This window comes from Manis pentadactyla, chromosome 2 (genome assembly GCF_030020395.1).
Source record: "Manis pentadactyla isolate mManPen7 chromosome 2, mManPen7.hap1, whole genome shotgun sequence".
NCBI lineage: Eukaryota > Metazoa > Chordata > Mammalia > Pholidota > Manidae > Manis > Manis pentadactyla.
Genome location: NC_080020.1, coordinates 78,360,733 through 78,375,187, shown reverse-complemented (window position 1 = coordinate 78,375,187; position 14,455 = coordinate 78,360,733). Strand labels below are relative to the sequence as shown.

Genomic DNA, 14,455 nt, shown 5'->3' with positions numbered 1-14,455 from the left:
GGATTCTATTAGATTTAGTGATAGTTTAAACCATACAAAAATTTTAAAATGAGGAAAAGGAGGCCTATAATCAGAATTACAGAACATTACCAACTAAGTAAGAGTGGCTCATGTGACAGGAGGAAAATTAGGAGAAAATATGTCCTAAAAAGTCAAACAAGTTAGAATTTTAAGAAGCAGCTAGTAGGTACAGCATGGCTAGTAAATGCTTAAACTAGGCTTATTTTTTAGCCTGTCAGGCTCAAGCATTTCATACTTTTTGTGACACACTAATGCATAAATAATAAAAAGGGATATGTTAATAAGAATATGGAAAAAATAAACATTATTAAAGTTAAGAAAAGAAATTTACAGACATTTAGAACAAAACAGACAGTAAGTCATTATGTTTTGTTTGTAAGTAGGTCACTAGCAACCTTCAGGATTTTCATGGGGATTGAAATGGGGTGAAAAGTCAATTCAATATATCTTTATTCATCATCTGCTCTGTTTTAGGCTATGCATTACTATGTGTAGTAATGAAAAAGACAGGAAGGTCAAGGAATTCATTCATTGTCCAGTAGAATGGTGGTAAGGGAGGCAATGTGTGAGAAACATGGGTTGGTGTTTTGAAACTGAGGAAGGGTTGAAAGAAGTCTCCTATCAGCTATCCCCTTCTAGATCCGGAGAATGGAAGATGAGGGGTGCAAGGCTGTCTTGGGATTTTGTTCACAGGCATAGTGTTGGGTAAAGTGCCAGCTAATGGAAAGAGACAGATTAAAGACTTCTTAGAAGAATGAATGAGCAAGATGTACAAAGAGGCAGGAGAGGTAGAATTAAAGAGAACAGATAGAAGGGTAAGCACTGAAAAGAAAGAACATATGTCATTCTGATACAAGAGGAAAGAAAGATGACTAAAAGTCTGACAATACTGGAGGTGAAGACTAGGATCCGAAAAAATTTTAAGTTTAAAATCATGAGATCTTTTTTTTCCCTCTGTAAAATATGTGAGAATTTTAGCTGGTAGAGAAGGCATCAAGGATAAGAAGGAAAAAAAGGTAGCTAAGGAAAAGTAAAAAAAGTTGTAGTCAAGCATCAGCAAGAACTCAGCTGAGACTGAACATTATAAATTTAAATTATAATATAATGTGTTAAGTACAATACAGAAATAAGCATGAGGCATTGTGGAAGAATCGAAGGTGGTATTCTATAAATACATCAAATTCAACATGCCAAAATCAAAGCTGTCTACCTTTAAACCTATTCTTCTCCTATGTGTCCAGCTCAGTTTGTGTTATTCCCATTCTCCCTGATACCTGGATTCAAAGACTTGAAATCACTTTCAACTTTTTCCTTCTCTTTATCCCCAAATTCAATTCTATATGTGAAATGTACCTGTCTCATCCCTTTTATCATCTGCTTTAAAAGGCCTATTATTATAATCTCTGATTTCATTTCCCTACTGCATACATTTATATACTATCTTCTTAAAACACAGCTCCCTTCCACACAGATGATAAACTCCAGATTTGTCAGCATTCAAAGCCCTGTACACATCATGGTCCCTGCTTTCTTTTATCAGCTTTGTCATCCTCTATGCCTTCCCAAGCAATCTAGGCTTTCAGCTACTAAAAGTCTAAAAGGTTTTCTTAAAAAATCTCCTGCATTTACTCTTTTCTTTATTTTTGTCCAAGTTTTTCTCTACCTGTAAGTGTCCACATTCTCCCAAGGTAATTGACTTTCTCCTTTCTCACCTCCCCCAGATTCCATACCAAATATCCACTAACATGAAAAGAAAGATGAAAATGCAGATGTGGAAGATAAGTAAGATCAGAGAGCTAGAAGATCAGAAACATAGAAATAGAAGACTCTTTCATTTGACAGACCAGAAAATTGAGGGCCATGTAAAATGTCTGGTTAGGCTAGACAGATAATTCAGGAGGTGTAATGAGAATCTAAATATTCTCATTCCTAATATCCAAGACTGTGGTGCTGTGGTAGGGAAAGAGGCAAGTAAATATAAGATTTTGGGTTTGCTTTTTAAAAATAATTAGTAACATTTTCATTAAGTAGCTTTCTTCAACTGTGAAGTTTAGAATTACCTTATAAGCACAGGTTTACTAGAAATCAGGGAGGGCAACACCAAGATATTATCTGTATCAGTGTAAAGTTGAAAATATTCTATTTTTTGTTGCCCTTTAAAAAAATGAACATCTATTTGTACAGAGCAGAGCCTATTTGGAGAAGATGTTTCTATTTCCCTTAGGCTTAATCACTATAATAGCTCCTCATTTTTTCCCTTAAAGGAATTTCCTCTGTCATTTTCTTGTCAGGTTAGTGAATACAATGCTATCCTGAACATTTGTTGTTTTTGCCTACCCCCTCTTCTGCTAACAATTCCTTGAATTTTCTTTGTGAACCACACCTCTCTTATTTTCCCAAGTGGTTTCAGTGGGGCTCAGGGGGTGGGCATGTGACCCTGGCCTGGCTGATAGGAACCCTGCGTTCCTAACTGCTTCATGAATGAACATATGACCCAAGCTAAGCAAATTCATCTCATTAGTTATTCCCAATACCTGTGCTGAACTGATAACAAGCTATGCTCTTTTGTGCACCACTGGGAGCTGTGAGGATAAGATATTTGGCACTTCACACAGCCTTCTTGCCATGACAAGGAGAACAAAGGTAAGTGACAAATAGAGACTGGGTCCTGATGACATTATTTGAGCTCTTAGAGCTGAATATGCCCCAGAGCAAATAAATATCTGGACTCTTCAGATACATGATCCAGTAATATCCTGTTACAATAAGAGCCTAGTTTGGTGGTTTTTCTGTATCTTGTAATCAAAAGTGTCTTCAGACAAAGACAGTTAAGGTATTTTCAATAAAATTGATTATTACTTAATGACTGGAACTTGTATACAACTAAATCCAACTGCATAGCTCCTTGTGAAAAATATAAAAAGGAAGAAATAGTGGATTTGTAAATAAACTTCCAAATAACAATCTGAGACCAATATTGTAAAGCTCAGATTGAAAGAAGTTAAAAGTAAAACCCATACTTTTATTCTGAACTAAAAATATGAATTTGTCTCTAAAAATGTTTTTCCTACTGCCATGTAAAAGGGAGCCTAAAATATTTTTGATCAAAGCATTTTTACATGACAGAACTGTGGATAAAAATTAAGGAAATAAATAAATATATTGTGGATGATGGTAGGCAGATTACTCACTTTCAGAGAAGTGAGTTTATAAATATGGAAGCAGAAAGTCTAGAATGAACTTTGTTGTGTTGGATTGAAACGAAAGCCTCAGTGTGCACTCCTGACTTAATGCAGACAGGCAGATACAGGAAGATACAGATGTGTGCAGACGTGTGTGTACACACACCTATATCATAGTTTTGTTGGCTGAGAGGGTCTAGAAGCTATCACTGGATGTGTTCTGCCACTTCCCACTAAAAGGGGTCAGGGAAGAAACGGCTACCTCCAGGGCTCAGGCTAGGAAAACAGGAGATGCATGTCAAAGTGCTCAAAGACTAAGGGTTACATGGCAAAAGGACAAATGATCCAACTTGAATGATTTTGGCATTAAAAAAACCTATGGAAAAAAATACAAATACACAAGTTCATATGACATATGTGAGTGAATGAGAGGAGAAGAAAGAAAACTCTTTGTGATAGCAGAAATTTAATTAATCAATGGAGAAGGAAAGACAGAATTAGAAAATAGGCATTTGGCAACCAACATAGTACAAAAATGATTCAGGAAAGAATTAACAATGGATAACAAAAGTAGCAGATGAAAGTACAAGGAGGGAGAGGATAGGTACTGTAGTTTCAAAGTATGTCTACCACCAATTAATAATTACAAAGGGAAAAACAGTAATTTGACAGTAGAGAAATCTGAGAAGCACCTCCTTAACTAAATGATCAGAGTTAACACTCCAAGTTATGGGATAAATCATCATCGTATGCCTCCTAAAACAATGTGCCGAGCAAAACACAAAATTACTTCTGTGGCATTCCTGCCAAATGTATAACCTGCACCTAATCATGAGGAAACATCAGATGAAACCAAATTATGGGAAATTCTACAAAATAACTGACTTGCATTTTTTTAAAAAACTGCAAGGTTAAGAAAGACAAAGAAAGGCTGAGGAACTTCTCCAGAGTAAGGAAGACAAAGAGACATAGGTATGAATGTAACAAGTGAAGTGGAATTTTCTTTTGTAACACAGGACACTGTTGGGACAATTGGTGAAATTTGAGTAAGGTCTTCATATTAGAAAATGGTATTCCATCAATGTTGATTTTCTTATTTTGATCCTTATACTTTGGTTCTGAAAGATTATGTCTGTTTTTAGGAAACAAACATGAAGCATTTGGAGATAAAGGGTTATTATGTCAGCAACTTAAATACAACTCAAATGGTTCAAGAAAAAATGTGTCTATGCAGAGAGAGGAAATCATAAAGCAAACGTGGTAAAGCTTTAACACTTGAAATTTGGGCAAAGGTTGTACAGGAACTCATAATATCTTTGCAATTTCTCTATGATATAAACTTTAATACAAACATTTAAAAGAAAATATATAAAACATATTTGAAAACAGCAAAAACAAAACAACCACTTCAATATGCTGCCCTGAGCTGCCAGAGACTTGCTACATAGAGAGAAAATGAAAAGTGTTTGAACAAGAAGTCTAAAGAACGTGGAATTCAAAATAATACAGATAAGTTGTCACTATAATATGATCAATGATAATGATATTTAGGGGAAAAATCCTTCTTTAATACTCTTAGCCTTGTTTCACATAAGCCTTATGTTTTTGCTACAAAGTTATCAGTTTTCTAGGACTTTTTTCTCTTGTTCTTATACTAAATCATTTTCAGAAAAATGGTTTTCCTTTCTGTGCTCAGGATGATGACCTCTTTCTCTTTCTGAGGAGAAAAGTGCAGGACTTCCCCTACTTTTTTTCCCTATTCACATTGCGTGAGGACAGATGTGTCCACATGTGGTTAAATAACAGAAGAGATTGCTTTCAACTCTATTACTTGCCCACATGTGTGCTAGTCAAATGCCCATTGCAGACTGACCATTAGACAGAGGGTTGATGTGCATAGCTTCTACCCTCGTTCCTTGTCTTCTGCAGGATCTAAAACAGTGCAGAGATTCTCACCTGATGCAGTGCATTCTCCTGCCCCTAGTGCTCAGCTCCATGAAATCCTGAAGAGATAGAGTACCTAAAAACTAAAAATCACCAGAATGCAGAACTCTCTCCTCATCTCTGTTTCTATTTAATACTTTACTTGGATAATACACCTGCTAGGTACAATACACAATCTATAATACCAAATTCTGCCTGCATTCCTAAGTGGCTGAGTATATAAAAGGAGGTAGTGTAGGAGCTGGGCAGTGGTGGCTGTGAATCGCACTCTGGCTGCCTGTAGTGCAGCAGAGGAAAGGCTGGTTGAGCTGACAGTGAGGAAGGAGCAAAGGGTCTTCTTGCTCCTAGGTAGGAAGGCTTATATAGTTAAGGTAGGTTATTGATTGTGCTTTTAAATCTGGTTTCATTAGACATGCAGATAATAGAAATTTTTTCCAGATTCTGGCAGTAGGAAGGTTGTCAGAGTTTTCAGTGTTATAAAAAAATGTTTTCTTCTGATCTTCATGGTATTTTAATATGGAGTTGAAAGAACTGTATCTTGAGCTGTTAGCCAGATGCCATTTTAAAGTGAAATCTTGAATGCATTTGAAAGGCAAATAATAGGAAACATGCAAACTGTTCAAAAGCATATAAGTAAACTAAGAATTTTGGAGGAGGAAAGATAATCACATTATAACATAATCTGGCAAAATAGTATTTCAGAAAGATTTGTTGAGATAAAATACATAATTGCATTCATATAATATGTAATATGTATAATTTCCTCTCTCTGCCTATACACATTTTATCTCACACATATACACTGAAGACCCAAATGGAAGCAACATCATCATTCTCTCTATCCCAAATAATTTTATGTCATAGCTATTGAAACTAAGAGAAAGGCAGGTAATATAAATTAATTTTAATTTATAATTAATATAAATTTAATTTTTTCTTTAAAAATATGATAGTTGTTTGAGAAGAAAGTGATTTCTGCTTTAGAAGAGAAATGGATTTAGGATGATTCTTTCTATACTACATAAGCCTTACTTTAAATTTTCAACTTTAAAATAACCCTCAACATTGGATCAATTTCATGCTTATTTAGCATTAAGGCCAAGTATCTGCCTAGAAAGGATGCCTCTGGCCAATGACTATACCTCTGTGCATATTGGCCAGAGGCATCCTTTCTGGGCAGCTACTCCTAGTCTTCACAAGTTTAGCACAGATGCATTTCAGCGTCCTACTGACATCCTTGACTCAGGTACCTTTATGCAGCACACACACTTTATGTTGTATACATAAAAAGTATACAACAGACCTCCTAACATATTGAAGAACTCGAGGCTTCAAAGTCAAGAAAGAAGAACATCTCCAGGATCATTAAATTAAAGTCATATTAATTTTAATATTGAAAGCTTAATTTCCAACCTGTGCATATATTTATGTGTTATTATTAAGAGAAAAAAATACTTGTGCAGTCAAACCACTGCCACAAAACAGGTAAGGAAAATTCCCAGTATGTTGGATACATAGACAGATGTGTAAGGATGGCAGTTTAGCTAATGGGGTCCAGGGCAAATGCGCGCTTGCTTCCTGGGGCAGGGAGTGAGCACACCTGAATGTAACTAGTACAGCAAATACAATCCTAACAACTCTGATAGAGACTGCGTTTACCTGCTAACTTTGTGATTATTGCAGTTATTTTAGAAGATCAAATCACTTTATGAGAAATGTTTTACCATAAATATAGGCTACTTCAATCACATTTTATATTTCTATTTTTAAAGTCTGTTAATCAACATAGAAAGAAGGTTTACAACAGACCATGAAGTGAAAAGGTTACCTAATTTAAAAAACTATTCATGCTTAAATATTTATCACAAAAAATAAATTTTTGAATGATTACTTTAAAAAAAAAGGTTAATATAACCAATTGCAGGGATTTAAAAAGCAACAGATTGTTATTGTTGTTAAATGCTATAAAATGGAAATAAAATTAAAAAACATATATGCTCACCGAGTTGGCATTTGTTGGGTTTGGCCAAGGTCTACCACCACCTGGACCCCTACAAGACAATATCATAAATGAAATTTTAACCTATGCTCTGAATGTTAACAAAAAGCAACAACAAATCATAAAATAGAACATTTGCAATTTTCAGTTACCATGAAGTTCTAGTTCAGCACTGAAACTACTTTCATAGTTTTTTATTTCTTAAATCAAAAATTTTGATCATTTCACAAAACAGTTTTCTTTCCAAATCAAACTACTTTTAGGAAGCCTAGTTTTTGAGTTCAGTTATTGTAATAACCATTATAAGTGGTAATCACCTATAACAGTAAATATATACATATGTCTAAATTATTATAAAAACATGCTTTTAGAGTAAAGAGCACTAAATATGAAATTAATATAAACTATAATCTTGTGACATCAAAGTAAGTGCCACTGTATCTCACTCAAAATGAAAATGAAATTATTTCAATATATTACTTCACTTTAGGGTGGAGAACAAATGTATCCATAACTTAAGAGGACATAAAGCTTTTAAAGCAAAATTAATGCCTAATTAACTAAGCTAAAGGGCCTCTTGTCTTCATGCTTTAGTATAAAGTGTACCTAAGTAAGTACTGACTGATAAAGAAGTAGACTACTGCCAGCTGGTCATCTGTAATTAGGGTCCCTTAAAATTCCCTTTTTCCTCTAATTGCAGTGAAAAGTTTTAGTTAAAAAAAAGCATGTCCCTTGATTTTACTCCAAGGACCTTAAACCTGCAGTTCTAAGTATTGGACAGAGGCTGTCCGAGTTATCTATATTACCCCATGTTTGCTTGGAATATTTAGAAATGCTTTTAGTTTTGTTTTGGGATTCCCCAGGGATGTGAGTATCAGTGGGGGGCATGAAAATTCTGCCCCGGAGCTTTATTAGGGAGTCCCAATACAGTTTCCCCCAATTTCTTGAGGAACAGAAGAGGAAACTAAGAAGCCTGAGGGGACTTGGTCACAGAACTGTGTGCAGGGAGAAGGTGAGGGGTACCTGTATTGCCTCTGGCAATTGTTGCCTCTCTTAGATGATGATGATGATAAGGATTTTACAATTAACTGCTGGAACACTTTAGAAGGATGATTTTACATACAGGAGTCAATATTCTAATGATAGAAACTGAGTTAAAACATAGGATTTGTAGATCAAGTAAAACATTTGTTTGATGTTAATCCACATGATTGATGTTAAAACACAGTGAAGAAATTGGGAAATATTTGTCCTACAACAACATAAAAATATTATATTGCAATCATGGCAAAAAATTGTATACAATGATTTTATGCAGCTGGTGTTCTCATAATTTTGATATGTTTAAATAAGGGCTATATGAATAAGATTAAAACAATAAAATATTTGCTTTTTAAAATTTGTTTAATGTTAAATTAACATGCCAAGTTAAATGTTAAACATTTTTCCATTATTAAATAACAACTAGGTAATATTAAATGTTGTGTTTGTTATAAGTAATACAAAATACCTTTTATGTATTTCAATTATTTGACAAATACTAGTCTCAGCACATTATATATATATATTTCCTATATAATTGCACTTTAATATAATAGTTTCTGTATTAATACTTTGTATGGAGGAACAAAACTGTTTGAAAACATTTTAAGTTTCACAAATAGGTTAAATGAAATGGGGGGGTTATAGTAGTGGATAGTTCGAGAACAACTTAAGCTCAGTAATAATTCCTACTTTTCTTGAGGACCATTGGTGTTATAAAGAACGTAATCTGCAAACTACAACATAGGCGTTATTGTGAATAGAAATTTCTATATAAGTATAGTTGGAAGTAGAATCAGGTTAGCCTCGTTAAAGAAAGAAGAAAAATGGAATTTAAAAAAAGTCTGTATTTTTTGGCAAGGGTATTTGTATATGATGAAATCAAAGGAACCATGTTTATCATAGAGAAAAATCTCTTTTCTTTTGCAATTCAGTCATTTTACTTCAAGATACTAGCTATACAAACTTTATAATTCTATGGGATGTGATTTAGAACAAGGTCTAGACACTTTGAAATTCTTTGTCTTTTTAGTTTCTATAAAATACCAAGGAATACAGAATAGAATTAGAAATATTTAAATGCTCAATCCTAAATTCTTTGGAAATTAGCAAAAATGCAGTTAACTTACAAATACAGCTTCCTTTAAAAATAACCTATAATACACTTGAAACATTTACATTTTGACTGTAGGTTGTATATTCTACTTTAAATTACTGGAATTGATAATAAGATTTCACTTCTAAAGATACAATACTAGTTACAGAAATATTAAAAGTGTATTCTAATTTTAGATGACACTATGTATAATTCATACTGAGTTTAGAGCATGGAAATATAACAAAAATTATATCAGAATAACCATTTTCTTTGGAGGTGATGAGTATTTTTTTAACAACAATATTGTGAAAATTTTGTTCCAAATGGTTTATTCTTCAGTACAAATAAAAGATGCCAATAAAATACAGTATTTAATTACTCTAGGGACAAGAATTGGCTATTTTTATTGTGATTACACTTTGCTGGCAAACAAGAAAAAGTGACAAGCTAAGAAAACTTCATCCAGATATGATTCTCCGGAAGATGTCTCCTGAGCCCAAAACGTAAGTATCTTAAACTGCTAAAAATATAGGTTAAAGTAACACTATTCTAATGCCTTTTCCTTACATTTTTAAGTTCCCCAACACTTAAAAATGACAAGAAGAAAGCCAAAAATACCAGTTAGACATACTTATTTGCCATACCATAATAAGATTTACTTTGTGTTAAAGATAATAAATTACGAAGTGAATTTCAATAAAGTTCACTCTATTGAGTACAGTAGAGATAATGATGTTTTATTTTTTTATGTCTCCTTAAATGCACTTCTGCATTGTTGGGATCAATTCAATACAAGAATTACTATCTCTGGTCAGTTCTTCCACATTTCAGATCTTTTCCTATTAGATGGAAATACCCTACTTTGTAGAAAACTGAAAATTATATTAGACACCAAATGGAAGTTAATAGTAACAATAATGGGAATCTCAATCTTTATGGCTTGAAGTTTCTATAAAAATCAGAAATTATATAAATAGTAAAACATTATGTAATAAAAATATTTTAAAGTATCTGAGTATATTTAAATGAGAAACCCAAATCCAAATATCAATGATGTTAAAATTTTTAGTTGTATGTTTAGTATCCATAGCCTAGGGAATTAAATGTGCTCATATGTATCTATTTAAGTATATGTGAGAAAGGAACTTGATAATTTTAAGCAGGTATTTGAGTCTCTTAATGGTCACATGAAAATAACTTTTTTCTCTGTACAGATAAAAAAACAAGGTTGATCTAAAGTTAATCACATGGCTAATTATAAGGAAGAGTAATATACAAAATGATATTAGATACATTTCTAATATTTAATGATAATTCTGGGTTGAACACAGTATTCAGAATGTATGCCACTCACGTCTATACACAGTATTCAAAATTATATTCCTTAAAAGCAATTGCCTTTGAAAGTCAGAATCTCTTAAATTTACATATATTTAAATCCTATTGGTAAGAGTTTCAGCTTTTATAAGCACAAAATACCAGTTATTTTTTTTCATGGCTACCATTCATAAAAGCTAAGCCTTTGATGAATTTGAGAAAAGTCAGACTTCATGTCTACCCATTTTTACTTTCAAAGTGAAAAGATGTGATAGGAAAATCTGACCTACTTTTTTCTCTTTTCCTGCTAGTTTTGAGTCTGGTTGGTACCCACCTATTAACCTATTTTCTATTTTAGGCAAAACTGCTTTCCATGAAAATGGTTTCAGAAACTTAAAAAAATCGCTATGTACATCAAAAGGGGTTATCTCAGTATATTTTCAATGCTATTAATGATGGCTGAATTGTCTGATATGTAAGTAACCAAAAAATTGGACTAATGGGAAATATATTAGAGGAGACTACCCACAACCCGATTTGGAACACTTTCATTATTCCTGGTAAGCTTGCTTTAGGCCACATCATAAAACCGACTCTCCCAGTGCATTAAGGAATGCCACTAACAAGCAACTGATGCATGTGGAACTTGGAGGGCAAGTTAGATAATTAAAAATAAATAAAAATGCCTTCATATACTGCATTATTTTGGCTGACAGAAACAATTACTCTCTTTGGACTTGAAAGGCCTTTCCAGTTAAAAACAAAGACCAAAAAAACCTTTAGTTTACTCCTTATCTCAACACATGTTGGTACTATAGAAGTTCTTTAATACAGAAGATTAAATACCAGAAAGAATTCACTCTGGGTTAAGAGTGGTCCCAATAAAGCAAGAGACACATATATATTTATAAGAGTTAAAATCTCTTAGAAATTACTAGACATCTGTTAAAATGAAGTTAACAATATTCAATTGTCGACTTCTATTGAGTTAAGTTGTAGTCCAGGTGTCAGCATCTCTTCATACTTTTGTACAGACTGTATGGAGCTTATATGCTTATTCACAAAAGATTCACTTTTTATAATTAAGTAAAACATGAAAATCAGGCTAAAAGTTGGCATCTATGGCATTTGAAAATGGAAAAAAATTAAAGGTTGCAAGGAAGAAAACCAGAGAATATATTGTGAAAAAGAAGCAAACACTACAGCTCATGTTTAGTTCATTTGTATTACTTTCATTTTATACTACACAGGTATTGAGGAGCTCAAATTGTGCTACAAAACCTTTAGGAGACAGAAAATAGAAGACTTTACTAAACAGGATAATATAGCATTTTGCTTACATGTTCATTCCAGGCATTCCAGGGCCACCTAAAGCATTCAGTGGGGGTCTCATTGCACCTCCATAGTTCTGTAATGATAACCAAGGGTCAGACTACCACAAAACAAAAAAACAAAACCAAAGAGGAGGGGGGAAAGAAAGGAGAGCAGGTTAATGATATCCCTACATAACTCCTGATTGGATAAGGCCTGTGCAATTCATTCTCTGAAGGGTCCACTCTTGTACTTTTGCTTCTATTTTAACAATTATTTCGGTTTGTGTTTTTTAAAAACCACATGAATACATAAGATCACTGGAGCACGTTGCAGGATTAAGGTATAGTTGCAATTACAATATTCCACATATCTTTATTAATTTCCTAATATCTGTACAACAGTGAACTTTTTCAAATAAAACATTTCATAAATCCAAAACTCTGTTTTTAAAGAAATGATTTAGTCAACATTTTTGAAATTGTCAGACCCAGAACAATTACAGGAAGTCTGAAAAAACCAAACATGTGAACCCAACATAAGAAAGTTGAATGCAAAATTCTGTCCATAAAATAATATATCCAATAGAGAAATGTACTAATATACAAATACACAAAAATACATGAAAACTGAAGTACATTTAAAATATGTATGCATAAATTATATGACACAATAGGCTTCTGTCAATATCTATTATGAGCATTCAAGGGATAACGATGTTTTAATGTTTCAACATGCATATCATATTAGCTTACTTTAGTTTCCAAAAGATTAATTTTGTCATGTCAATATACTTTGACATTATTAATTACTTTTATGCTTGGTTTTCTGATATCACTATTTTTTCAACTTTTCTGACTACTCATCAGAACTACATAATTGTATGTTAGGAATTCTAAATATTTTATCTTTTGTCATGAAATCTCTAAGATCCCAGATAACTAGTATGTTGAAATTCATATGGGTTTCCACCTGGACACAATTTCATGCTCAACATGTCTAAAAGTAAACTCAATATTATCTTCTCATAACTGTGTTCTTTATTAAAAAAATATTTTTTAAATTCAAGAATAGTTGACATACAGTATTACATGTTTCAGGTGAACAACATAGTGATTCAACAGTGATATACATTATGAAATGCTCACAGTAAGTGTAGTTACCATATGTCACCATACAAAGTTATAACAATATCATTAGCTATGTTCCCTTTGCTTTCATCACTGTGACTTACTTGTTTTATGATTACAAGTTTGTACCTCTTTGTCCCCTTAACCTATTTTGCCCATCCTTCCACCCCCTCCCCTATTGCAACCACCAATTTGTTCTCTGTATTTATGAGTCTATTTCTGTTCTGGTCTTTTTTGTTAAATTGTTTTGTGTTTCAGATTCCACATATAAGTGAAATCTTATGGTGTTTTTTTTTTTTTTTTCTGAGTGTGTTTTTCATACTGTCTTACTCAGTCAGTTTTGTGGCATCACTTTGCATATAACAGTCCAGGCTCAGAACCTCCAGGAGCTCTTTGACGTCTCTTCTTTTTACTTCAATTCTGTATCCAATCAGTTACCAAAGGCTATTGATTCTACCTGTAAAAATAGCTCTTGAAATAGTTCTTGCTTTCTTATCACTGATCTTTGTCATTTAATAAGTCTACTGTACTGTCTTAATTGGTCTCTGATTTAGCCTCTCCACCTCCCAATCTATGGTACATATTGCCTCCAGAACTATGCTACTAAAGCTGAGTCCTATTGATGTCACTTAAAAGCCACGATGATCACACTAACTACTCCTCAGCACAATGACCCACACTAACTACTCCTCAGCACGGCTCTATGATGCTATTCACAGATTAGCCCCAGCCAGTCTTTCCTATCATCACTTCTTGTAATTCTCACCTTTTTCACCTACTCCCAACTGTACCCTCCAGCCTACTGGATTTCTTGTGGTTCAGAAACGCACTATATACTTTCACACTCATGTTTAATTCATCTGCTGTGCCCTTCTGTGTAGTAGGTGCTAAGATGATAAGGAAATATTCAATGAGAGGAATTCTGCTGCCAGAAAGTAAGCCTGTTTATAAATTACCTAGTTACATGTTTTTCTCATTGTTTATATATTTTTAGTTTCCAGATATCTTATTTAAATATCCCAATTGTACGTGCTACGGGATGGTAGAATGGTTTCTATTCACACTTGAACGACAGTTTAAAACAATAGCTATTTTCCTTAACCCTGGCTCAAGCCTGGTGGTGGCAGCAGTTACTAGCAAGGAGTCTGAGAAGAAAGCCAGTGGAACAAAATCTGAACGGTGAATAACAGAAATGCTTCACAAGAAAGTCGTCCCTCATTTTTGGTCTTAGGAGATCTGTGACTTTTTTTGTTTTAAATCAAGGAACACATTAGTTTTCGTTATAGCTCTGGGCAAAGAAAGACATTGGTTTGAATCTCTGCTTCCACTGCCGCATTTCCTCTGTCCCTCTTTCTGTGAGTGTGATCATGGGCCACTGATTTTCACAATGATTCACTCAACCTTAATGTCC

At 33.5% G+C, this 14,455-nt stretch overlaps 1 protein-coding gene across 10 annotated transcripts in view; it reads right to left on the bottom strand.

Annotated features, from left to right (window-relative positions):
• SSBP2 (single stranded DNA binding protein 2) overlaps nt 1-14,455 on the bottom strand; it is a 295,394-nt gene that overhangs the window by 27,345 nt on the left and 253,594 nt on the right. For 7 of the 10 annotated variants that reach the window (XM_036914200.2, XM_036914199.2, XM_036914196.2 and 4 more), the window contains 2 exons: nt 11,944-12,035; nt 7,150-7,198 (listed from right to left, as the gene is read on the bottom strand). In XM_036914200.2, coding sequence (XP_036770095.1) covers nt 7,150-7,198; nt 11,944-12,035 — 141 coding nt within the window. The remainder of the gene's footprint in view (nt 1-7,149; nt 7,199-11,943; nt 12,036-14,455) is intronic. The other 3 variants (XM_036914197.2, XM_036914204.2, XM_036914202.2) reach the window with 1 other exon arrangement.